Source organism: Lepidochelys olivacea (assembly GCF_965140295.1).
Source record: "Lepidochelys olivacea isolate rLepOli2 genome assembly, chromosome: 10".
Classification (NCBI taxonomy): Eukaryota; Metazoa; Chordata; order Testudines; family Cheloniidae; genus Lepidochelys; species Lepidochelys olivacea.
Genome location: NC_140420.1, coordinates 22,821,457 through 22,848,860, shown reverse-complemented (window position 1 = coordinate 22,848,860; position 27,404 = coordinate 22,821,457). Strand labels below are relative to the sequence as shown.

The 27,404-nt window shown below is 40.7% G+C and overlaps 1 protein-coding gene across 3 annotated transcripts; it reads left to right on the top strand.

Moving 5' to 3' along the window:
• The first annotated feature begins 10 nt into the window (after nt 1-10).
• On the top strand, nt 11-25,552 carry LOC311526934 (alpha-N-acetylgalactosaminidase-like). Of its 3 annotated transcripts, XM_084640401.1 has the most exons (9): nt 11-99; nt 4,074-4,151; nt 6,064-6,232; nt 8,591-8,765; nt 9,847-10,024; nt 13,395-13,489; nt 14,511-14,672; nt 18,158-18,355; nt 23,769-25,552. In XM_084640401.1, exons 3-9 carry the CDS (start codon nt 6,078-6,080, stop codon nt 24,081-24,083), a joined length of 1,278 nt encoding a protein of 425 aa, XP_084496527.1. In that variant the 5' UTR covers nt 11-99; nt 4,074-4,151; nt 6,064-6,077; the 3' UTR covers nt 24,084-25,552. The 3 variants fall into 3 exon arrangements, with proteins under 3 accessions (XP_084496527.1, XP_084496526.1, XP_084496528.1); XM_084640400.1 differs by lacking the exon at nt 11-99 and having other exon boundaries at nt 4,150-4,238; XM_084640402.1 differs by lacking the exons at nt 11-99; nt 14,511-14,672 and having other exon boundaries at nt 4,150-4,238.
• Nucleotides 25,553-27,404: the final 1,852 nt, after the last annotated feature.

The following is a 27,404-nucleotide window of genomic DNA, read 5'->3' as shown; positions in this document are numbered from 1 at the left end:
CGCCCCCTCAGGAATCAAGCGGAAGCACGGGGTGCCAGACTGTCCGCACCACCCTGTAATTAGTACTGGCTCGCATCGCTTGGGCCACCCCCCTCATAGGTACTGTTTTCTGCCTTCGACCCCTGTCTCCTCGCCAACCCCGCCAACTGTCGTTGCGATGTGCGGGGTGGTGGCCGGTTCAAGTGGCAATGACAGCACTGCGCATGCGCGGGATGTGGAGGGGGGGTTTCTTTCCCCGTGTCGGGTTCTCGCTCCGCCTCCCACACGCCATTGCACCACGTGACCGTTGGTCGGGCCTGAAGAGAGCGGGTGGTGCTTCGGCGCCACGGTGTCCTGCCAACGTGGGCGCACCGCAGTGGGGGGAAGAAGTTGCCTTCTGGTGTGGCATAAACCTGGCTGCCATGGTGCTATCAGAATGTGGGCGTGCCCCCATGACGCCACAGTGTGGTCAGCCTGCGGCATGCATCATTATGACATCACCCAGGGGGCCCAAAGTGGCGCCAGGCCTTTGTCCTGCTTGGGGTGATCTCGCCCCACAGCATCACGCCTCCGAGGCATTGGCTCCTGATGCCATTTGCCATGCTTTGTCACAGGGACAGGGTGGGGGGCACTGTGCTGTCCCTTTGCGTGGCACTGGCGGACACAAGCCCAGCCAGTCTGTCACAGGTACAACTGGAGGCACAAGTGTCAAACCGTGCCTATGATCTCTCCCGCGTAGTGACAATGCTGGGCTTGAAATGTGCAGCCTTCACGATGATGTCTTTGTTTCAGACATGGTCCTGCATGGTAACCCACTGCTGTATGTGATGTGAATAGGTTAAAAATAAGGGAAAGTATAACTCCATCCTGCAAACAAATCGAGTAGCCCTCACATTCTGGTTTGGAAAGCAGTATTGTGCATGATTCCCCCTTGTTACCTACAACACAGTGAGAGCTACACACATACACACACACATGCTCCTGGTGCAATCAGACCACCTAACATCACCTTTTGTGGCATAGAATGATTGCCTGCAGAACTCAGGAAGGATTCCATAGCATTGTACAACTACAAGGGAGTTTCACATCCCCTGAAGCATTGCTTAAATAACTGTTGGAAGTGGGATGCTTGACTTGATGGACAAATAGTCTGAGCTGGTATGGGAAGTCATAAATTCCAGTTTTAGTCTATTTTTGAGTCAGTCTATCTTAATTTTTTCCCTCCTAGGTTTCTGGAACTTGAAATGAGCATAGCATTGTATTTTCATACACGGTGCCATGGGAATGGCTAATCTATGCACAAGGGAAGCTAGAAAGCCCTACCCCTCCCTTATAGCAGTCCATTACTAAAAATAGAGGTGTTTTTCCCTTTAACTATGCCATTTGCCCTTCCTTGACCTCACTCCCATACACTCTGAGCAGTGCTGATATATTTAATTAAATATAAGTGGAGTGCTGAAAGCACTCAGGTCAACACTTCTTTGATACTACTGGCTGTGGTCTTGGGAGTAATAAGAGAGTGACACCCACTGTGCTGTTGCAAGGCTAATTTTTTTTTTTTTTATTTCATAGCCCCAGTCATATACCGTAGATCAGGGTTATAAAAGGTTTTACTCCTGTGTGATGGTACATAACTATTTACAAACTCCATTGGCTACTGTTTTTTTACCCATTTCTGATTTTGTTTTGAAAATCAAAATGCAAATAAAACATATCAACTGAAACTCATCCCAAGTAATAGGATATACCTTATACATACAAACTGAGGTCCTGTCTATGTAACCCACACACCTCCTGGGTGTGGTGCTGTGTCCCATCTAGTGGCCCTGAGACCACTTAGAAAAAGAGATTAAGGAGTCTGCCATCTGGCTTTTAGTTCATACAGTAGAGCAGGAGTGGCCAACCTGAGCCTGAGAAGAGCCAGAATTTACCAATGTACATTGCCAAAGAAATACGTCAGCAGACCCCCATCAGCTTTCCCTTCCCCGCCACCCTGCTCCCAGCGCCTCCCACCCACCGGCAGCCGATCAGCGCTTCCCCCTCCCTCCCCGCACCTCCCGTGCTGTTTCATGGCATGCAGGAGGCTCAGGGTGGGGAAGAGAGGGGCGGAGGAGGAGCGAGGGCATGGCAGGCTCAGGGGAGGGGAGGAGCGGAGTGGTGGCAGGGCCTGTGGCAGAGCCAGGGATTGAGCAGTGAGCACCCCCCGGCACATTGGAAAGTTGGCACCTGGAGCTCCAGCCCTGGAGTCGGTGCCTGTACAAGGAGCTGCATATTAACTTCTGAAGCCCCCGCCGCGGAGCTTCATGTGGCTCCGGAGCCACAGGTTGGCCACCCCTGCAGTAGAGGCTCATGTATTTAGCTCCAGAAGTCCCCAGTTTGATCCTGCCCGCCAACAACTGGGGTTTCTCAGTGTTACATCTACATCAAGGAAATTCACATCAGTATAGTTAAACCACTACAAATCCCTAATTTAGGCATGCTGCACGAGCACAAGCTGGGGCTGACACCAGTAAATTGCCGTGATTACAGTCCAGTGTGAAGGAATAGAAAATGGGAGCTTTTTGAGAGGTAAATGCAGACTGGAAGAGACACAAAGAGAGGAAAGATAGAAAGAAAAGAGGGTGAGCAAGAGAGAGAAACAGTGGGCAGAATTAGCAGTAATCTGAAACTTGGTCAGATTTCCTTACTGAATGATCCTGAATATGACAACAAGGATGAATAGACCAATTTCTCTTCTTGAGGTACCCGGTTGCATATGAAGGTAACAGTTATCCTGTGTTTAGGGATTTCCTTTCCTTCAGAAGTGGGTCAGCATTCAGCCCTTAGAACCTCATTCTCTGTGGTACCATTACGCCAAGACAATTGCAGCCATAAAAGAGAGAATTAATACAACTATGAGGGCTGGAATTAGATTATTGTGTTTAGTAATAGTTTCAGTTTCAGAGATACGGTTGGGGCCAACACACATGCTAGCACAATAGCCATTGGTGCTGGCACAGTTGGATCTTTGACTACTTAAGCACTTAGATACTATCGTGATGGACACTGTAGAATCCCCCTGTCAAGGTTCCTCCCCCCCTCTGAACTCTAGGGTACAGATGTGGGGACCTGCATGAAAACCTCCTAAGCTTACTTTTACCAGCTTAGGTTAAAACTTCCCCAAGGTACAAATTAATTTTATCCTTTGTCCTTGAAATATCCACTGCCACCACCAAACTCTAACTGGGTTTACTGAGAAACGTAGTTTGGACACATCTTACCCCCCAAAATCCTCCCAACCCTTGCACCCCACTTCCTGGGAAAGGTTTGGTAAAAATCCTCACCAATTTGCATAGGTGACCACAGACCCAAACCCTTGGATCTGAGAACAATGAAAAAGCATTCAGTTTTCTTACAAGAAGACTTTTAATAGAAGTAAAGGAATCACCTCTGTAAAATCAGGATGGTAGATACCTTACAGGGTAATTAGATTCAAAACATAGAGAATCCCTCTAGGCAAAACCTTAAGTTACAAAAAAGACACACAGACAGAAATAGTCATTCTATTCAGCACAGTTCTTTTCTCAGCCATTTAAAGAAATCATAATCTAACACATACCTAGCTAGATTACTTACTAAAAGTTCTAAGACGCCATTCCTGTTCTATCCCCAGCAAAAGCAGCGTACCAATAGACACAGACCCTTTGTTTCTCTCCCTCCTCCCAGCTTTTGAAAGTATCTTGTCTCCTCATTGGTCATTTTGGTCAGGTGCCAGCGAGGTTACCTTTAGCTTCTTAACCCTTTACAGGTGAGAGGATTTTTCCTCTGGCCAGGAGGGATTTTAAAGGGGTTTACCCTTCCCTTTATATTTATGACACCCCCAAGATTGATAAAGGAATTTTTCCTCCTTTTCTGCTTCCTACTAGGAGAGCAAATATGTCAGATGGAAAGCTGTTGGAATATTCTATTGTACCTTCAGAGAGGGGGAGATCTTACACTAAATGTAACTTACTTAGGTCCAGTAATATGAGATAAGTGATCCAGTGAAATCAAAAGAATAAATTGTGGAAGGCAGATCTGTGAATTAATTTTTTTTAATCTCCATTTAAAACAAGGGGGATCACACGTGTCTTCTTTTCCTAATGAAGATCTCCCCAGGAACAGATCGGTCAGCCTGCCTGCTTTCGGTATAGGTGAGATACTTGATCATTAACTCTTCTATAACGTTTGGATAATTATGTTTTCTCTCTCACTTTTGATGCATCTAACTTACTTCTTGTGTAAGTATAGTTCATGTGGCAACAGTAACAACTTTCATAGTTAAGAAAAAATGTTGTTGCAAGGAATTTTATTTTAAACAAAATGAGGAAGTTTCAGTTTGCATTGTTGCATGTTATACAGTTTTAATCTGCCCATCTGATGAAGTGACCTGTAGCTCACGAAAGCTTATGCTCAACTACGTTGGTTAGTCTCTAAGGTGCCACAAGTACTCCTTTTCTTTTTACGTATATGAAATGCACCTACAGTAGAACCTCAGAGTTATGAATACCTCAGGAATTGAGGTTGTTTGTAACTCTGAAATGTTCGTAACTCTGAACAAAACATTATGGTTGTTCTTTCGAAAGTTTACAACTGAACAGTGACTTAATCCAGCTTTAAAACTTTACTATGCAGAAGAAAACCCCCCCTCTTAATTTAAATGAAACAAGCATAGAAACAGTTTCTTTACCTTGTCAAATCTTTTTTTTTTTCAAAAAACTTTCCCTTTATTTTTAGTAGTTTACATTTAACACAGTACTGTACTGTATTTGCTTTATTTATTTATTTACATATTTTGTCTCTGCTGCTGCTGATTGTATACTTCCAGTTCCAAATAAGGTGTGTGGTTGACCAATCAATTCATAACTCTGGTGCATGTAACTCTGAGGTTCTACTGTGTCTTTCAATCAATCAATTTAGCACACTTCACAACAGAAGGGACTAAGGAAAATTTTGGGCAAGAATACTGGGAGAAACATGTGTTGTTATGTAGGGGCCTTTAATAACCCAATAGAGAAGAAAATCTGTTTTTAAATGCTCATCCAATTAAGACTGCAATGTAGTTTTGATAGTACCAGACAGAGAGTAAAAGAAACACACAGAGAGATGTAGAAGGATGTCAATTACCCTTGCAGTTATTAGAAAAATAATTTTTTTCTTTTTATCAACCATTTCCTTCCAAAGTCAAACGTTCTGTAACATACAGAGTCCCAGGAATTATCTATGACTCTCTCTCTGTCTTTGCACTGATTCCATTTGTGCTCCAGCATCATTGGTGATGGCAATCATACCCTGGGAGTAGGATTTGATTACTCATCATCTAAACTAGAGAAAGCAAAAGCAGTGAAGACCTGAGAGCAAGTGAGAAGTGTGAGATATTGTAACCAATCCCTTTCTTCAGCCTTATGCCACTTACATTAAAACAAATTTGGTACTGAAAATAGTTTACCCCAAAGGAGTTGCATATTTCGCATCTTCAACCTAAGGTAAGGTCCTTGCCCCAGGTCAGCCTTTGAATGGTAAGGTGAAAGAGAGATCCACCAGCCAAAATTAAAACTGTATGTTGTATGCTGATATACATTTTTTACGAAGCTTGTAGGAGAAAGCTATTCATGCAAGCTTTATATGCATTTTAATGGCAAACAAATGGCAATATAGTGTTTACTCAAAAGTAATATTGAAGGATTTAATGTATTAATATTTGGAAGAAGAGTTTGATCTTTGAACTGTGCAATTATATTTATCATGATGTATTCTCAATGTGATTAATGGGTTTTAGCTGCAAATTTCCTATTGATAATTGAAGAGACAAATAAATCATTGTTCAAAGGTTTGGAAATGTCCCCCTGTATATTTAGATTTGTCCATGTTTAATCATGATCAGCCTTTGAAATCTTTTATTTTCTATGCCTTGGTGTCCCTCAGATACCTGGTTGCTAGGATCCCAGAAATACCTAAGACACAGATAACTAGCATTTAAGAACAAGTTAAATTGTAGGACTGTTTTTGAACAACAGATGTGCTAAAAGTGAAAATATTAATTGGATCCATTCTTCTGATTTATAGTTGTCCTGTTAATCATGTTGCTGCCTCCTCTGAGCATCCTGTTGGGATTGGCTGCCTGCTGTTCATCCTTAGATAATGGTTTACTAAGGACTCCACCAATGGGCTGGCTGCCTTGGGAACGTTTTAGATGCAATACCAATTGCAAAGCTGATCCTGGAAACTGCATCAGGTGAGATAATTGATCAAGAATGGCTGTGAAAGAGTTCTAAATATCACAGGTAGGAAACTTCTCAAACTTTGTGCTAGAGTTAAGAGAATGTTGAACAAACTGTTCAGGTTTTGTCTGTCTTATCCCATATAAAAAAGACAAAGAAGACCACAAGCAGTGTTGGTACAAATATAATGTTACTACAACATTTGTGAGAGTGATGCCTCCTTAGTAACACTTCTAATAATATTAAGTACATAGAATGTTGGTGGCTAGATGCCATGGTGATAGGGGTAATATAAGTGCCTACATAGATTTAGGTAAGATTTTAGGATAAGAATAAATCCAGGTTCGGTCAGTTACACTAGATTAGAAGAAGATTTTGAATAAAAAATTCTCAATTCACTTATTTTAATCAGCTTATTTACAAAAGAAATGTAATACTTTACAACTCAAAGGAGAAGAATGGTTGAATAGCTGTTGTAAGATGGCCTCAAGTATAGTAATTCTAGTCCTGCACCATTTACTGAAGGTTCTTATATTTTTTCTTCCCCTTTTTTCATCTGAGTCTTTTGTTCAAATAATTCTTGTCAGATTTAGTTTTTCCTCCTTCCCCATTCTCTTATGAAGAGATGTTTTTATCCTTTAATCTTAAAATCTCATTTGTGGAAGCTTTCATGGACTTCCTAGATCATTGTGTTTCCCAGTCAGAAAAGTACTGAGACAAAACCAGAGTGTTTCACTGCTACCATTTTGAGAGGTGGCCAAAATTTCCTTCCTAAAGAAGGAAGCTGGAAATTCTATGTTTCTACAACAGGAAGGAAATAATGTTCATGTACACAACTAGAATCAGAACAGAATTAGCTAGGAAACATTGAGAGAACTCCCTCTACTGTTATATCTCAGAAATGTTATTGTTAAGAGCCTGCTTCAGATTAACGGAGGGAGAGAGTATTCGTCATTGTTTTGTATTAATAAATACAAGCAAAGCAAGCTGAACTTTAGACTTGACACTAAAAAGGCTAAGTATGTAAAATGCTTAAGTGTATTAACATTGTTAAGATCGTATTACTTTCCTATAATTCACAGAACAGGAAATGTTTTATGATCAACTTAGTAATGTTTGCACAGCAGTAGCCAAGGAGACAAATATTTTGGCTGCTTCTATAACCCTGACAAAGAACCTAGCTGAAGATGGAAATTTTTTGGCCAAGTCCCCTTTTTTCAACCTGTTAAGTATATAAAACAATGGTTGAAATTTAAAATGGGAAGGTTTCTAAATCAAATGATTATAAGGCAGGCTACTATGAGATTACTATACCATATAATATAAATTAAATATAACTTCTGATTTCCAAAATGTTGGGGTGCAGGAGGGAGTATGGGGTGCTGGCTCTGGGAGGGGGGTCAGGGCTGGGACAGGGGGTTGGAGTTCAGGAGGGGGTATGTGGTGCTGGCTCTGAGAGGGAGGTCAGGACTGGGACAGGGGTTCGGTGCAGGAGGGGGTTTGGGGTGCTGGCTTTGGGAGCGGGCTCATGTCTGGGCAAGGGTTGGGGTGCAGGAGGGGGTACAGGGTGCAGGAGGGGGGAAGGGGCACAGGGTTGGGGCTTGGGGTGCTGGCTCCAGGAGGGGGCTGGGAGTTGGGATGCAACCTCCTGCCGAGCAACACTTACCTTTGGCGGCTCCCAGGTGGCAGTCGCAGCGAGGCTAAGGCAAGCTCCCTGCCTGCCCTAGCCCCACGCCACTCCCAGAAGGGGCCAATGCTTCCCTGCAGCCCCTGGGGCTGGGGTCATGTGGCTCCGCGCACTGCCCCTCGCTGCAGGCACTGCCCCCGCAGCTCCCATTGGCCGTTCCTGGACAACGGGAGCTGTGGGGACAGTGCTTGAAGGCAGGAGCAGCACGCGGAGACCCCTGCCCCTCCATGCGGCCGCAGGGCTGTGCTGGTTGCTTCCGGGAGCGGCGTGGGGCCGGGGCAGGCAGGGAACCTGTCTTAGCGGCAGCCCCGCCACACCACCAGAGATCGGGATCTACTGGGAGAGTCTCTAGGATCGACCAGTCGATCGCAATCCATAGGTTGGTGATCACTGTTCTAGACTAAGGAGGGACAGGTTACTACATACCTGGAAGGGGTCCCTAAGTTCAGGAGCTGGAAGAAGTAGTACAGGTGAACCAGAATTGAGCTATTTTCTCTGTGACTCAGTTCTGAATCAGTGGCCAGCCAGCAAGGTGTGAAGTGGTATTGTTTGGTTGGAATTGCCATTTTTCTGAGGAGATGTAAAAGTGAGGTCCTGACCCTTTGAGGTCCCTGCAGACACATACAAAAAAGTAAAATGTAACATTTCAACAACTTTGTTAATGCAATCTTCTGTTTTTTACCAGTGAGAACTTGATCAAAAGTATGGCAGACAAGATGGCAGAAGATGGATGGAAGGAGCTGGGTTACGAATATGTGAACCTTGATGACTGCTGGTCTGCAAAGGAAAGGGATTCCCAGGGCAGACTTCAGCCAGACCCAGATAGGTTTCCAAGTGGTATTAAAGCTCTTGCTGATTATGTAAGTTAAGTAAAATACATGTACTTAAACACTAGTTTCTCAATGTTGTATCTCAGATGTAGATGCTAAAAATGCCATTTTCTTTTGAATGTAGTTATTTAAAGAAATTGTTATTAGAAAAGGATACATATAACATACTGTAGAATTCACTTAAATGACAACTAATAAATGTTAAGCTAGAAAAATTACAGGGAACAGCTTAATTGTAATACATGTAAATGATACTACGCATATCTCTAAGGGAAATACATATTGGATTTTCATTGCACCTGCACATATGGATGATGATCAGTAGACACTTAGGGTTAATCAACTGTTATTCCTTAGGAATATATTAACATGCTCTGGGTTAGAATTGAAAGGAAAGTAGATATATTTACAAATGAGCAAAGATGCATTATTCTGTACAGTGGGTCAATTACACAATGTGGTTGTGTACAGTGGAACCCAGCAAGGCCCCAATCCTGCAGAGTTTCACACGTGCTTACCAGTTTACACATTTGGATAGTTACACTGAAGTAAATAATAAGCATGTGTGTGTTTGAAGGATGGAGCCCTTCGTGTGTATTTGGAATGAAAGCCATATTTTGCAGAGAGGCAGGGAACTAATGGTTAGCACAGAGAACTGGGAGCCACAATTCCTGGTTTCTGTTCCTACTTGTACCACTTACTGTGTGGCCTAGGGTGAGTCACTTAACCGTTCTGTTTTGTTTCTACCAAATGTGTATAACAATGCTTATCTACATCCTAATCCTTGTGAACTGTTTTGAGATCCTTGCATGAAAGGCAACATATGAAAGGCCAGGTAATTCACCTTTTAACTGTATTTTTCACCATGAATCCAAAGCAGCCATTACTACACAACAATCAGCTTTTTAGGACTCTGGTATGCAAAGGCTCTCAGAACATCATTACCAAAATAGACAGAGATCTCACAAGAGAGCATCCAAGAGAAATCTAAATTCAGAAAAATAATGGAGATGTTTAACAAACAGAAGAGAGATTTCGCATCAATGGGTACTAGAAGACAAATACACTGAAATCATAAACTAATCAGAATTACTTTCATTTGCTTTATCAGGTACATTCCAAAGGGCTGAAATTTGGAATTTATAGTGACATGGGTAACTACACCTGCAGTGGTTACCCTGGGACCACACTGGACACCATTGATACAGATGCCAAAACATTTGCAGAATGGGAAGTTGACATGCTGAAGCTTGATGGCTGCTATTCCAACTCATCTGTTAAAGCAATAGGTTTGTTTCTTAGGATTAATCTTTGAACAAGGGAAAGGCTGGCTCAGGAGTTTTGTTTTGTTTTATTTTTAAGTGAAGCTGCTTAAACTTGGATATCCCATTTTTTAAAAAGCCTGTGAAATCTTCAAGTTCTGTGAAGTAGTAAGTTTGCTTTTCATCGCTGTTTTTCATCTCCAAATAATTTCTGTTTATATGTTTATTAGTTTTGGGTGAATCTGAATTTATACTCATTAAGCTCAATATTGAGTTGTGATGTCTCATGATCTTGTTTTATCTGAATGAAGTTTCCTCCCATCCCCTTCATAATGCAGCTTTTAGCTCATTTTAAGTAGCTACTCAAGAAACAGGATTCAAAATAAGGCCCTTGTTTTGCATTCCTTGAGCACTCAAACGTCCAACTGAAGTCTACGGGATTGTGCCCCTCTCTTTCTGGGTCTGCTTCCCACTGCCACCCCATCTCTCCTCTCAGTCCCCTTCTCGTTTTCAATATAGCATTTTAATAGGACTATTGGTCATGTCAACCCATCATATCTAATATCTTATCTCAAATTGCAGCCAATGAATGATGCTTCAGGTGAAAGATTTTAAAAACTCCACATAAGAGATCCTGAGCATCCTCAAAAGATGTGCAGTGCATCTCCCTATGTTTAAGTTCAGATCTGTAGCCTTAGCATAGTGTTCTAATGCTTGTGGCTCAGTAAGTTTTAAAAGTCATAAATTTGTTCAACCAAATTCATCTTATTAAACAAAGCAAAGATATGAGTCCTCAATGAGAATGGTGGCCTGCTTGCCAAGTTGTAAAAGTCAACCCTTTGTGCTGAAGCCCTGTTCAAAAAGTGTTATCAAAGGCTTTTGGTTTTTTTAAGACAACAAAAAATATGTTTTTTCCACTCACTGATAACACAGAATGGATGAAGGGATTTCGCTACAGCTCCAAAAATATAAATAAAAAAGTTTGGGGGCAAATGTGAAGCATTGAATATTTTTGTCTATTAAGATACTGTTGTATTAATCTTGATGGAATAAATATGTCCAGAGTGTCAAGTGTGTTAACAGGACTCTGTCACTGTCCAACATTAACAGTTAACATAGTTTGAGGTTTTGGAATACAGAGACCTCAACCTGCCTAGTACCATGACAAACACACCAATAAAATCTTTTTAACCTTTTATTAAAGGTTAAGAAAAAGAAGGAACACAGTTATGTAAACTATTAAATAACCCTTTTATTTTAACAATATCCCTTATTCCCTTTAGCTGTAGAGTTATTAAAAGAAAAAAAAACAGTTTGAAAGTCTTTTAGTTAAAACTATCCTTTTAGGGAAACAAGAGAAAGTTAGTTGAGATGGGCTGGAGCTGTTGTTGTTAAAGTCAGATCCCATTTTCTAAAAAACAGAATAAAACAAACACACACAAAAGGGGTGAGAAAAGAACAGGAAAGGCAGAAAATGCAGCTTCTGGCCCTGGTGTTGACTCTCACTTGCTACCTCACTCCTAGAGAAACACAGGCATGACAAATGTCTAGTTAGCCACTTTGTGACCTGGCAAGCTTGTACCAGCATCAGCCTGTTTATTGCATTGCTTTTCACCTGCCTCTTTGGTCACAGGCTTATAGCAGTGTTGCACAATATATGGTCTTGGCCAGATAAGCCACACTTTTATTAAACAGATGGCAAAAGAAGGAGGATAGGAAAGAGAAGATACAAGGGATATGGACGGAGTGACAAAGCCTCACATCCCAGGTGATGTTTAGGGTTTAGTTAGTGTAGGTGGTGATGTCCTTTGGGTCCCTCTCTCTCTGGCCCTGACTCATCAGGATCTCCGTCAGGATTAGGACAACGAAGAATCCCAGGGTCCCAGGAGAAAGCCTTGATGGTAAAGCTTGCTTCTTCCAGTCCTTTCATCTCCCAGTCAGCAGTGGTTGTTAGTCTGCAGGCAGGTTTTCCCCCAAAGTCTTTTCTTTTAAAAAGGTAGTGAAAGGTGAAATAGGCCATCCCCTTATTATTTTGTCCAGCAATCAGGCATAGTTTCTGACACCAGTTTTGGTCCATTGATTTCCAGTTCCGCACCTCTCTTGTTTGCAAGGCTTGTTCTTAACACAGTCCTTGGATTATATCAGTGTAAGTGTTTTTGTTTTGACTAGCGCAGTTTGTCTGCCTTTTGCATCTTTTCCTATCACCATTTATTGTTACAGTAGAACCTCAGAGTTACGAACTCCTTAGGAGTGGAGGTTGTTCATAACTTTGAAATGTCCGTAACTCTAAACAAAATGTTATGGTTGTTCTTTCAAAAGTTTACAACTGAACATTGACTTAATACAGTTTTGAGATGTTACTATGCAGAAGAAAAATGCTGCTTTCCCTTTATTTGATTAGTAGTTTACTTTTAACACAGTACTATACTGTATTGGCTTTTGTTGTTATTGTCTCTGCTGCTGCCTGATTGTGTACTACCAGTTCCAAATGAGGTGTGTGGTTGACTGGTCAGTTCATAACTCTGGTGTTCCTAACTCTGAGGTTCTACCGTATATATTGTTGTTGTGACATTATGAACTTTTGCTTCTTACAATTAAGCTCACAGTTAGAGTAAGTTTGGAGGCCAAATTATTACAACAGTACATTTTGTATAAAGTTTTATAAGCAAAAGAAAATAGACGTTACAAAGCCAACTGTTTTGAAACCTACGTTCTGTATGTATACACTGAGTGCTAATGGAGACTGTTTTTAAAATTGTGACTGATTTGTTTTAAACAGGTGAGTCTCAGATAGGGTAAAGAGGACTCTGCTCCCAGACTGTTATAGTAGGTGCTTAGCAATTAAAGATACTGCGGGGGCAAGATCCTGTACTTGCAGCACCTCTTTTCCCAAAAAGAGTTTTCAGGAACATAATCTCTTCAAGATGTTCAGTTTTCTGCTAGTCTAAAAAAGGAGAGTCCTTGGTTCTTTCCCAAACCCAGACTTCCTTAATGGCAACACAGTACAATGCTACTATGCCATTCAGCTCTTTTCTTAAACACTGGTTCAGAACTATAAGATTATTCCAATCCCACATCTATTTTGGAAGAAATCTGCCTGTTGCTGAATAACTTGAAAACAGGAATATACAAAACATGGTTTTTCTTATATCTGCAGAAACAGTCAATTTTGGGCAGGCGTGCTCATAAATTGTAACTATAAGATCTTTGTAAAGGAAACCTTTAATTAGCCATGTTCCATATATAATTCACATCCATATGTAATTCACCAAAGAAGAGACTCTGCTCTTATCTTTGTAAAACAATAGCAAGTGGAAAAAACTAGAACACTATTACTGTTGTTATGTAATATGTTAATATTGCCTTGCATTACAACCCAGTGCTCAATTTTGTTTAGGCTACCCAAAGATGAGCATTGCTCTGAATAAAACAGGAAGACCCATCGCTTACTCATGTAGCTGGCCAGCCTATGAAGGAGGGCTTCCCCCAAAGGTATCTCCACTATCTGATTTTATATTATTACTCCTTAGCTGACAGTATTTAGCTAACTGGGAGCTCTTGACAAATGGCTGGAACTTATTTGAATGAACTGCACACCAGCCAGGCAAGTCCTGTTCTATTCCATTCATTTCTGCGTACTGGCACCACCGTGTTAGATGAACAACCTCACTGCACTAATGAAATACCAAAGTCTTCCGCTTTTCAGATGCTTATAGAAGAAAGCTGTACATCGTAGATACCAATCTCTCCTGTTCAGATTATGGGTATGACATCTGAAAATAAAAGAGTATGGCAAAGGCGTCTGCTCGTCTCTGTTTTCAAAAGGCAACTAAACCACTGTCTTAAAATCAGTTGTTCTTCCTTTGGAAAAAAACTGTTGGAGAATGACACAGATATATGTTCTGTGCTAGGGAACATTTTATTCCTTTAGAAATTTAGAAAACCCTATTTGGTTTTCTGGAGACCAATTCAGCTTATTTGTTTTTTAAAATGTTTTTATATCAATACCTTTCTGAATTTGGTGATGGAAAATACCACTTAAATATAGTATAAACTGTAACAAAATGGTATTTATATACACTGTCCTTCCCACCTACTTTTGTTTGTCTGAGAGCTCATAACATGATATTTAACCGCCTGGTATTTCCAGTTCTGAAGCCTAGCGATCCAGTTAATTTTGCATCAGATGCTTGTGTCACAATGGGGAGAGTCGGCTTCTGCTATTGCAGACCCACCACTCAGCAATTAGTGTTGGTAGGAAAGCAGCAGAAGAATAAGAGGGGGGATGAGGAAGGGAGGGAAGAGGGAGAACAGGAGGTAGCCGAGAATGGGAGCTGTTGAAGTTGCTCAGAGATTTATAATGGCAGTAGCAGTCCTGGCACAGGAAACAGGTCAAAGGTGCAGAATAAATGTAGTTTATACAGTGGCTGTAGAAATAAAATAATTTATTTCATTGATGTGATGATCACATATGTATTATACATATAAATATATTACTTATGTTTTTATTTAGGTAAATTATACTGTACTTGGTGAAATTTGTAACCTCTGGAGAAATTTTGGTGACATCCAGGATTCCTGGGAGAGTGTTGTAAATATTATTGAGTGGTATGGAAATAACCAGGATAAACTGCAACCTGCAGCTGGCCCAGGAAGATGGAATGATCCAGATATGGTGATGTTATCTTTTTAATATTTTGTTCTCTGTTGAAATTTAAATAGATCCTGATAAAACGATAATTTAGTAAGACTTTCTAAAAGACAGCCGTGAACAGCCAATGGACAAGACTGATACTATGCACTTGTGCATAGAAAACATGTCCAGCAGTTAGAGCAGGGGACAGAGTCAGAAATCTTGGGTTCTACTCCTGCCTCCGTCACTGACTCACTGCAGCATTCTTTTTATCGCAATTTAACCATCTTCAAAATGGTATAATACCATTAGAGGTATTTATAGCATGAGATGTGTATAGAGATATAGTGGCAACTCAGTAGTTAAGATTGCACTGTCTTTGCATTTAAATCTGATATAGACAGTGTTCACATTTAACTATCTCAGGGAAAAAAATTTCAGCTAGAAATTACACATGGATCTCAAGCCAAAATGGTATTTAACCTTAACTCAGAATGTCCTATTAAACATTTTATAACTAATGTTCTGATATTTTTCGTTTAAATCAGTAGCTACATATTTACTACCTTAACTTTTTTTCTAGGAATTAATGTTTATAAAATGCCTTGCGATCATCTAGTGAAAAATGTTCTACATGAATGCCAAATATTAATGTGGTAAAAAAGCTTTTCTTACTAAAATTATAATGCCTCATCACTGAGGCCCTTGGGTTACCTATATTAAAAATAAATATCTAACATAATAGCCATCCCCTTGTTAGCCACCCCAACCACCGGGTGGAAAATCCCTTTTTAGTTTTTTCTTGAGATCAAACAGCTATTTGTTCAGGAAGATGAACCTTGCAGGATGCTCTCAGTACCAGCAAAGTTGGAACAAGTTACAGCTGGGGAGCTTCCATGGTGACTGTCTTGCCTCCTGTTCTTAAGAGTTCAAATCAAGGAAATGTCAACAAGAGCTCTTCAGTTTCTCATCCAACTGGATAGTACAAGCACCATTCTTTCAGGTTGCAACTCTCAAAATTAGATAGCGCTTCAGAAATTTTAAAATCCAGTAATTTAAATTTCACCTGTCAGCAGAATGAAAACCAGTGTAGTGAATGGAGCACTGGTGTAGTTTACTCACACTAACCCACTCCACAGCACATTCAGCACTGGTAAAGCACCAAGTGGCCTTCAAGGAAATTCCTGAGTAAAGCACATTGCAGTCTGACCAAAGTGTGGAACACCGTACCCAGCGATGCATAATAAAGAAAGACTGCAACTTTTTTGTTAAATCTTGGCCCATGGTAAGGCCTCTTTGTGCCACTGGAATGTAGCATAGAAACCTTAAAAGTTTCTTTAAATGGATAGCAGTGGTTTGTCTTGGCATGGAAGAATCTTCAGATGATTTAGGGCTGGCTACACTGGCTCTTTATCATCCTTCCCAGCCTAGGGAGTAGGGCTGGAGCATGCTGCACTTCAGCAGTCCCAAGAGACCGTTACAAGCTGGAGCAGGTCTCACGCTAGTCTAATTTGCACTGAAGGACAGTTCAGCCCCTAGCCAGCTCCAGGATGAAGGTACTTTTGCTGCCTCCTCTCAGTGGTGCTGAACTCTGCTTTGTTGCTGCTGGGGATTTAGCTCCAAATACGTAGTGGAGACCTCCACATTGTGCAGCAAAGGCCCCAAATTCATAGCACTTACTGTTTGACCATGAAAACATACAGCTGGATTGTTATACCACCAAAGTGATTTATACTTTGCAGTTTACTTACTGCAATACTTTACCTGTCTCTATTCCATCATAACAATAAAAAAAAAGCCCACAGCATTTGGTGATGGTTTACCAGAGGTTTCCTGCAGTTCAGTGCTTAGCATTTAGGAGCTGCCAAGCCTCCTGGTTTATTGGGCTCCCACTTCAAGTTGTCCCTATAAGTAGCTGTGTTGCTTGAGGGCATAGTTTTTGCCTTCCTTTATTAAATCCAACTAGAATGTTAAGCCCAAGGACTGGCTGCCAGACAGCTGTTCTGGTGGGCCTGGGGTTGGCCATGGCTGCTGCTACGGCTGCCGTGGGGCTGGCCGCTGGTCAGCTGTTCCAGCAGCCACTGGTCCGGAAGCCTTGAGGCTGACAGGTGCTCCAGCCCTGCCCCAGAAGAAGTCAGGGAGGTCCCAGAAAGTAACAGAATTCTTGACCTCTGTGACAGAATCCTACCCTTAATTATAATCAGCATGCCAATGGCACGAAAGTACAAAATGCTTCATGATCTCCTCAAGTTGTGACACAAACATGTTTAAGAGGAAGGGTGGCAAAATGGAGCCATGTGTGACCCTGGCTGGGAACACGCTTGAGGTAGCCAAGAAGGCTAACAGCATTTTGGGCTGTATAAGTAGGGGCATTGCCAGCAGATCGAGGGACGTGATCATTCCCCTCTATTTGGCATTGGTGAGGCCTCATCTGGAGTACTGTGTCCAGTTTTGGGCCCCACACTACAAGAAGGATGTGAAAAAATTGGAAAGAGTCCAGCAGAGGGCAACAAAAATTATTAGAGGGCTAGAGCACATGACTTATGAGGAGAGGCTGGGGGAACTGGGATTTAGTCTGCAGAAGAGAAGAATGAGGGGGGATTTGATAGCTGCTTTCAACTACCTGAAAGGGCATTCCAAAGAGGATGGATCTAGTCTGTTCTCAGTGGTACCAGATGACAGAACAAGGAATAATGGTCTCAAGTTGCAGTGGGGGAGGTTTAGGTTGGATATTAGGAGAACCTTTTTTACTAGGAGGGTGGTAAAGCACTGGAAGGGGTTACCTAGGGAGGTGGTGGAATCTCCTTCCTTAGAGGTTTTTAAGGTCAGGCTTGACAAAGCCCCGACTGGGATAATTTAGTTGGGGATTAGTCCTGCTTTGAGCAGGGGGTTGGACTAGATGGCCTCCTGAGGTCCCTTCCAACCCTGATATTCTATGATTCTAGATGCATAATTAATTACCAAAAACTGCTCTCCAAAATAGCCTAGTGGAAAAATATTGGTAAACATTTAAACAAATATATTACAGTCAAAGGGAGGCAATTAAGGTAGCCTTTCAAAATCTGAATCGCTCACTCACCCTGGGCGTGTAAAGGGAGACAAGTACATTTTATAGCTGGGCTGTTAAATTTAAGATAATTTTGCAAGTCTGCACAGAGGTATTATGGAAACAGGATTTTGTCATGAAGGAGAAGATATGGTTCATTCTGAAATAGAATTAATGCTGTAAACATTTTGGGACAAATGTTGTATAAAAGACAATACAAGTAACAGTCCAGTTCTGTAAGCTTTCAACTATTAACTTCAGTAAGATTTCTGCACATATAGAGTTTGCAGGATCATGTGCTAAATTGTAATGTAGTTGGCTTTTGGTGTACATTTTCATTCTTTTAAGAGTGTCACATTTGCAGTAACCCCTAAGAGCCCATGTCATGTGCCAGGACACTGGGATCTTGGTTTGTGATTAGGGCTCCTAGACGCTACTAGAATACAGACAGTTTCATTTAACAGTATCTGATTTATTTCAGCTGATTATTGGTAACTTTGGCCTGAGTTATGAGCAGTCAAAAGTACAGATGGCATTGTGGGCAATCCTGGCAGCCCCTCTCTTTATGTCCAGTGATTTAAGGACAATTTCTGAGGATGCCAAGTACATCTTGCAAAACAAGCTGTTGATTTATATAAACCAAGATTCTCTGGGGATTCAGGGACAGCGCATTATACAGGTACCTAATTTGCTCTATGTTTTTGTTTGTTTGTTGTTTTTAAAGGATGGTTCTGCTATGCCTCATCACCAAGCTCTGCCAGAAACTCACACTTAGCAATATGAACTTTAGCTTATTTTTTCCCAAGAAAGGAAGCTTCAGAATTTTTCCTTTTTAAAACAGCCTTTCTAGTCCTTTGGTAATAAACTTATGTAGTAGTGATTTGTTTTTAATCACTTATTTAATGTTGCTGGAAAGGTTGAGGAAAGTTAATCTACACACTCTTATTACTAATTACTTTTCCTGCCACACTTTCTTCCCCCTCCCTTTCTGCATACATAGGTTACACATTCATTGGATACATATGAATGGAATTTACACCCATTTTCTGACCATAAGTAACTTACACTGCTAATTACGTCACTAGTGAATTTGGCCAAGACACTTCCACAGGAGTTGCACCAACTTACATCCAATCTGGATTTAGTTAGGCTTTTTTTATTCTATCAGTTTCTGTGCTGATGTATACAGCCGTTTAGGCTTCATATAATGTTTTCCTTTCTGGGAGGCTGAGAACATCACTCCATCCAGTATCAATTTGGATTCAAGAACAGTGTAATTCAAGTGGCAATTTATTGAGTTTTTCTGCCTCTGCTTCCAAGTAACTTTTGTCCTTATTTGTTTGACTTTCCTCTAGGATCTGCGGGTTGATCACAATATATGCTTAGGTTTCAGAGTAACAGCCGTGTTAGTCTGTATTCGCAAAAAGAAAAGGAGTACTTGTGGCACCTTAGAGACTAACCAATTTATTTGAGCATAAGCTTTCGTGAGCTACAGCTCACTTCATCGGATGCATACTGTGGAAAGTGTAGAAGATCTTTTTATATACACACAAAGCATGAAAAAATACCTCCCCCCACCCCACTCTCCTGCTGGTAATAGCTTATCTAAAGTGATCACTCTCCTTACAATGTGTATGATAATCAAGTTGGGCCATTTCCAGCACAAATCCAGGTTTGATAATCAAGGTGGGCCATTTCCAGCACAAATCCAGGGTTTAACAAGAACATCTGCGGGGGGGCGGGGGGGAGGTAGGAAAAAACAAGGGGAAATAGGTTACCTTGCATAATGCCTTAGCCACTCCCAGTCTCTATTCAAGCCTAAGTTAATTGTATCAAATTTGCAAATGAATTCCAATTCAACAGTTTCTCGCTGGAGTCTGGATTTGAAGTTTTTTTGTTGTAATATCACAACTTTCATGTCTGTAATCGCGTGACCAGAGAGATTGAAGTGTTCTCTGACTGGTTCATGAATGTTATAATTCTTGACATCTGATTTGTGTCCATTTATTCTTTTACGTAGAGACTGTCCAGTTTGACCAATGTACATGGCAGAGGGGCATTGCTGGCACATGATGGCATATATCACATTGGTAGATGTGCAGGTGAACGAGCCTCTGATAGTGTGGCTGATGTTATTAGGCCCTGTGATGGTGTCCCCTGAATAGATATGTGGGCACAGTTGGCAACGGACTTTGTTGCAAGGATAGGTTCCTGGGTTAGTGGTTCTGTTGTGTGGTATGTGGTTGCTGGTGAGTATTTGCTTCAGGTTGGGGGGCTGTCTGTAGGCAAGGACTGGCCTGTCTCCCAAGATTTGTGAGAGTGTTGGGTCATCCTTCAGGATAGGTTGTAGATCCTTAATAATGCGTTGGAGGGGTTTTAGTTGGGGGTTGAAGGTGACGGCTAGTGGCGTTCTGTTATTTTCTTTGTTTTCTGGATTTGTGCTGGAAATGGCCCAACTTGATTACCATACACATAGTAAGGAGAGTGGTCACTTTAGATAAGCTATTACCAGCAGGAGAGTGGGGTGGGAAGAGGTATTTTTCATGCTTTGTGTGTATATAAAAAGATCTTCTACACTTTCCACAGTATGTATCCGATGAAGTGAGCTGTAGCTCACGAAAGCTTATGCTCAAATAAATTGGTTAGTCTCTAAGGTGCCACAAGTACTCCTTTTCTTTTTGCGAATATATGCTTAGAGTGCTCTGAGGCTCTAGAGAGAGTCCCAAGACTCTCAAAAGATGGATGGGGGAAAGTTGGTCAGTTCATTTTACCATCATATCTAGTATGAGCATCTGAACTCTGCTCCACACATAAAATGGGAAAACTAGTATTTTATAGCATAACCATCAGCAACTGCTGCTATGGTACATATTCTTCACCTCTGCCTATGTTGGTCTCTACCTACACATCCTGCCATAATGGTAAAACTACAATTGTTTCAGGATTACCACATTACTGAGATGTCTCAATCGCTTAATAGTTACACAAAGCAAAATATGTGTACGTTCTAGCCCTGTCAATTTTAAGAGTTGATTTGGTTAAACACACAAATGTTCTCTCTTCAGGGTGAAAAAGTAGCTGGAAACTTACTATAATCTTACTAGATGCAGTGTCACATGGTGTTCCTAATTAAGTAAACAATCTCACTGACATCAATAGAGTTGACACAGTGGTGTTACATGGATGCTGTAGAATGGAATTACACAATCTTTAGCTGCTGAAAAATGCCACCCATCCGCATCAACGGGTGGGAGAAATTGATGGGGCTGGCAGTGAAAGGGGGACAGTCCCAGTAGCAATGGAGGGAGACACTTCCCAAGGGACAATAGGTAGCTCCTCCCACTGGGAGTTTCTGGCACCCATTGACCAGTTGGGAGAGAGGGGTGTTGACTGGCCAGCATTCCTCATCTCCCACAATTTAGCCCAGTGCAGGGACCATATGGAGCCTCTTTCAGCTCCATTCCAGCAGCCCACCCTACCCACCCAAAATGAGATTGGGAACCCAGCCTGACAGATGCCGTAGGTCTAGCCAATTACCTGTTCAGGGGGTCAGGAAGGAATTTTTTTCCCCCACAGGTCAATTGGCAGAGGACCAGAGAGTTTTTTGCCTTCCTCGGAGCATCTTCAAGCCATAATGGGTTAAGTAGGAATGCATTTAGTTCCTAACTGTGGTATTGGTTATTCATCACAACTTGCAGCTGGTTTCCAGTGCAGTTAAGGGAATAAAATGAATGGTTCTGAGAGATGAGAGACCTGAGATTTTGGTGATGGGCCTTGGGCTCATATAAGGTGAGACCATGTGGCCTTTGTAGCCAATGTCAAACCTAGTGGCTTTTCCAGGCTGATGTCTCCACCCTGTTGCACTCTCTATTCCCAAATATTGCATATGATAGCCTAACGCTTTGAGGTTTGAAGAGAAACTTCCCAAGAGCAGACAAATTCCTAACTATTTAAGCCAAATTCTTCTCTTGGTAATGTTAGTGTAATTGTACTAGAGTTACACATCTGTCTTGCTGACTGTGCAAGAACTATGCTGAGCTTTTCCTAACTGCAAGCTACACGCTCTGATATCTGTGCCCTGGTTGAGCTGGAGGAATAATAAAATGCATCTGCTAAATTTAAAAGTAACTGTGCCATTCTGCTGGAGCTTTTCATGTAGAGCACCTTTGCTTTCAGGAGATAGAGATTTGGAGCTGCTTATTTGCATAGGTAAAAGGAGGCTCTTGGGTCTTGTCATTTTTTCTACCTATTAGGGAACCTGCATCGTTCTAAACAAAAGTATCAGCAGCAAACCTTCTAGGCAACACTCCAGCTGCTCATCAGATGGAAGATGTAGGGCTTTAACAGCAGAATATAACAGAATATAGGGCAGAATTTGGTTCTGACGGTCTGGAATGGCAAATTAATTTAGAAGCCTAGAATCACATCAAGAAAAATGTCTTATGTGATAGTTTGAATGAGACACTGGATAAATAGGACCCATGTGTAAAAAGAGATTAGCAGTAAGCAGAACTTTTGATCGTTTTACTCACTATGGAAAATTATTTAGAATTGCTGGAAAGGTGGGTAATCATATAATTGACAACAGCGGATGAAGTGAAAGTATAAACATTCTTACAACTTAAATACAGAATTGTATCTATGCTGTAGCTGCACAGGCACAAAGCAGAACCATACAACTGGCACATTGTTACAATTTTTTCTTGACACTTAACAGCATTGGAATAGATACAGGCTCTAGGGCAATGGAAATTTCCCCCTCCCCCCCAGGTAAAAAACTTACTTGTAGCACTCAAATTGAAGTAATCTATTTCCCCTATTTTTAGCAATTTTCTAGTTCTACAAAGGCAATAAAACTTTTTAAATGTAGAAAAAGCAGGATCATTATGTAAGATAGTTGCAAAAAATGTGCACAAAACCAGCACTGATGCTGTTTCAAAATATAGTAGATGCACAAAATCAGCAACACTAGAAATGAATACTGGAGCATGCACGCATCCAGCACCAACACCTACTGACTGGGAGAACATTTGGGTCAACCTGGACAACATATAAAGATCTGCGTGTGCCATTCAGTTCTTTCACAAAGCTATCTGGCCCTGGCTTCAAGTTTTAAAGGCTAGTCTGTCAGAATCAGAGATCATTTACTCATTTTACTACATTGCACCTTCACTTATTCTGGGAGAAAGTTATAGATTATTCCCTCCCAAAAGATGCTCTTTATTAATAAGCGTAAGTGTCCATCACAGAACAAAATTCACAAGATTATAAAAAAGATATATTGATAACATCTTGCTTACATTTTTAAAACACCTGGAAAAGTCAGCATTTTGATCCCTGCTTATCTTCCATTGTTACGTAAAAATGTGAGCAGATTTATGCTCCCCAACACAGCAAGATGTAATATTTTCTTAAGACAGTCTCATTTGGCTGTAGGAGGTCTACTTATTGTAAGATGTTCAGGGCAGGCACTTGTCTACAGTACCTAAGGGTATGTCTACACAGCAATAAAATACCAGCCACTGGCCCTTGTCAGCTGACTTGGGCTTGCAGGGTTCAGGCTGAGGGGCTATAAAATTGCAGTGTAGACACTGAGCTCTGAGACCCCATGAGGGAGGAGGGATCCAGAGCCTGGGGTCTAGCCCAAGCCCAAACATCTACCCTGCAATTTTATAGCCCTGAGAGCCTGAGTCAACTGACATGGGCCAGCCACAGGTGTTCTACTGCAGCGTAGACATACCCTTAGATACTTTTAGTTGCAGTATAAGTAACATCTGGAATCCAGTGAACCCCTAAAGCAGCACCTCTCACTTCTGTTCTCTGAGGGAATTAATAGCTAAGAGAGAGAGCCCATATTTTGTTCATCTGCATCAGGTCTGTACCCCCATCACATCTGTTTCACAGGGCTTTCACTCAGCTTAAGTGCAAACTAATAGTAGTGCTACTTTTAAGTTAATTATATAGTGGTGACCGTTTCTGTGAATAGTATTGTAAACACAAAGGGATGTGTGTGAGTTCCATGGATCCAGTTTCAGAAATGATGATGTAAGGGCAATGAAAATGAATCCCCACAATATTCTTCTATTTGACAGAGCCGTCATTTTGAAGTATGGAAGAGAATCCTGTTCAACGGACAGTTTGCTGTAGCAGTGATGAACAATGGCACGGACGGCATGCCAAGACCTTTCACAACCAATTTTGCACAACTGGGTATCCTGGATTGCAAGGAGGGATACAAGATATATAATGTTTTGGAGCGAATGTTCTTAGGAGATTTTGCACTCGATACAACTATTAACATAGAAGTTACTCCAACTGGTGTAGTCTTGCTGTTTCTCTGGCCTTTGTGTTCTGTCACGTACTTTACAAAACCAGTCTTGAGAACCCAAGCACTTGAACTGCAATAAAGAGTGCTAACTAGGGTAATTACAATGGAGTTCACTGTGGATGGGAGCAAAGGTACAGGAGCTTTGAATCAGAGATATTTAGTATCAGGTTCATTATCTAAAATACATTTGAAATGGCTTTCATCTTTCAACTAGCACTAGACAAATGAGATCTTGAAGCTGCTTGAACTGCTATTGTGGGTTCTATATTAGCATATATCCAGAGGAATATGTTGAGGCTGAGCCTGCAGAAGGGAAGAAAAACAGCACTTTCAAACAGTACAAAACCAAGTGGCTGATCTTTGTTTTTTCAGGAACATCTTGTTTTAAAGATGAGATTTCTCTTTGTACAAAAAACAAAACAAAACCACCACATTGAATGCTACAGACCTTTCCTTTGATCTCCCCACATATAGATGGTACATATAACTTTATTTAGAGAGACCGCAAAGGCGGTCAGATCTGAAATACAATATTCTCTCCTTTCCTCTCACCCTTTTTTTTTTCTTAAGTGAGTTTGTTGCAGAATGTTCCCCAACTGATAGTGAAATTATGTGCTTCATAATTAAGGCTGCAGTCCAGTTGGGGCTAAATAAGCACAGGTGGTTCCTATTAAAATGAGCCACATACATGCAGCCAGAGGAAGAATGTAGTCCTTAAACTTTTGGCCCTTTTGCCACGTGACCCAAACAAAACAAACCTAAGATGCTCGGGTTTTGCTGCAACATGTATTTACGTAACAAAATGTGACATTTGCACCTCCATAGTCTCCCTTCCTGCCAGCTCCATACTCGTGAGCCAAGAAAACACAGGGATGGACAGGCTGTTTAAGACTTTGCAGACCTTTTTCTGGAGCACTGGTATTTATGGAGTTTTGTTAATAACAGGGTATTTAGAATACAAGTTGTTTGGGTCTTTGGCAGTGGGACAAGCTTTGCATTCTTTTTTGGGCCTGTCAACTTTCATAGAGCATCTTTTAAAAAAAAAATTACAGCATTATTATTCTCTGTATAATAAACTGAAAGTCAACATGCTCTAGTGGCTTGAAAACGTGGGATTGAGAACCAGCAATCTCTTACCCCTGCTTTGCCCCCGGATGTGCTTTGTGGCCTCAACTGATCTGTGCCTCAGTTTCCACCTCTGTAAAATATAGTTCTGAATGTTTTCCTACTTCACAGGATTGTATTGAGGACTGATTTGTTTTCAGGTAAATTAAAATGCACTTTCTCTGTAACGTTTTGACACTTAGGCTTTTGATAAGTTAATTTTATGCATTTCCCCTTCAGTTACTCCAGAGTCAATAGCGTAGTACTGGTTTAGTGAGGGAAGAATCTGGCTTATAGTAATTATTACTCGTATCTATTCACTCATGTCTAAAAGTTTCACTAGTAGTCAGTTTAGATATTTTAATTTTCATCTTACTGCCATTTCATCTTGTTATACTTAGGGTCAAGGAACCCCTTTTTTATTGTTCAAGTGTAAATCAACAAACCTGGTAAAGAAAAATCATAATTACAATTATTTTGAATGAATTAATGAATTTTTTTGAATGAATTTTGAATGAATAAAGCATTCTTAAAGCAGTGAGGTCACTTCTCAGCATTCATTCATTTAAAAAGAAACTGAACTTAAAGTAGTGATGTTTAATGCATGAAAATTAAATATTGTTCCAATCATCAGAATGTGTGTGAAATACATTTACAGTAATGTGGATGAGAGTACTTAAAACCACTTATAAACACAACCTTAGCTCACGTATTTTATTATTTAGTGCATGGTATAAATACTGCTTTCTATTTAAATTAAGATTCTCATAGCAAAAGAAAAAAACAATAGTGTCTCTGATTGGGAAAAAAGTTTTAAAATAATCAGCGATCTATTATGGAAAGTTAGGGTAACTGCTAACTCCATACAGATATGGATAAAACTTTCAGTACAATAGTTATTCACTTCAGCTTTCAGCGTGTTCTTCATCCAAAAGATTTTAGTTGAAATGTTTGAGATTGTTAGTTTTACTTTTATTGTGGAAATGTGACACCACTGGTCTCTCATACCAAAGATCAGTTGCTAGAATTAAAGAAGGAAAGAGGAAAATTTAACTTTAGAACTTGGGCTTCAGACCATTTACTTTGAGTTGATTCAATCTATAGGGCCAGTTACAGCACTTATGTAAATGGTCACAACTGCTTTGAAGATAATGGAGCTCTACCCATATACTCAGGGGGTGAATTTGATATTCTGTATCCTATCTAAAAACCAAGATAGAGATTGAGAAGGCTAATAAATAGCACCCTCTATTGGGAGGGTAGAGTGGGAAACCCAGTCCCAAGTCCATCCAATTTAGTTTTAATAAGTTTTTGTCTTTAATACAATTTCAGAATAGAATTATTGATAATTCGGTCTGGACATAAATTTATGTCCAGACACAAGTGACAACAGCTAAGACTGAATAGGTAAATGGACCCAAGTTATTGTATCCTGGGATGCCAAGAAGTCCTTCCTTCCTTCCTCCATGATGGTCATCACTTCCCCTCATCTCCTGGTCTGGTCCTTCAGTCCCATACTTGAGTTTCTGATGTAGCATTTCTCCAGTTTTGGTCGCATTTTCACTTGGATTCTTAAACCTTTTAACATTCCTAATTTTCCTCCAACCACCATTCAACACATTACTTATTGATTTTTACCTAACCTACATGTTACGCATACACAAGCTTCAGTTACCCTGTATCTACATTTTTACTGCTGAATTTGTAGTTTCTGGATCACATTACCCTGGGTCATCCTGTTTCTAAGTTTGCAAGATGCGGGGGTAAGGCGGGCATTTATTGTTGCATGTTTGTACCTCTTGCTTACATCTTCCAACACACCAGATTAAAGTAATGTTGCTGGCAAGATAAGTAAATCAGCAAATTATATTGAGGAAAAAAAAAACCACTCATGTCAAGGAAAGCTTTGGCCTCCATGCTACCTTAGCTATACTTACTCACTCTTCATAAATACAAGTTATTAAAACATATAGCTAACAAAGCTTTTATCTTATCAATAGCAATCCCACAATGTTAATGTTTAGATCAGTATGTGTATATTATCCTCCCGCTTAATTTATTACAAGAGGGATTTTAGAGGGCACACTATGATTCTTTAATGTCAACTTTTCTTATCTTCTGCAAACGCAAATTTTTCAGGGGGGGTTTATTTTACTCAAAGTCCAAACAGTTTGTTCTTGTGTGTGGTCAAATCAATGCTTTTCCTGTTACAAATTTTTGGGTGCACTGGTTTTTGAGCCTTGGTTTTTAGTTAATTTTAATAGTACCTCAACAGCTGAAAGGTTGTTTAACACAC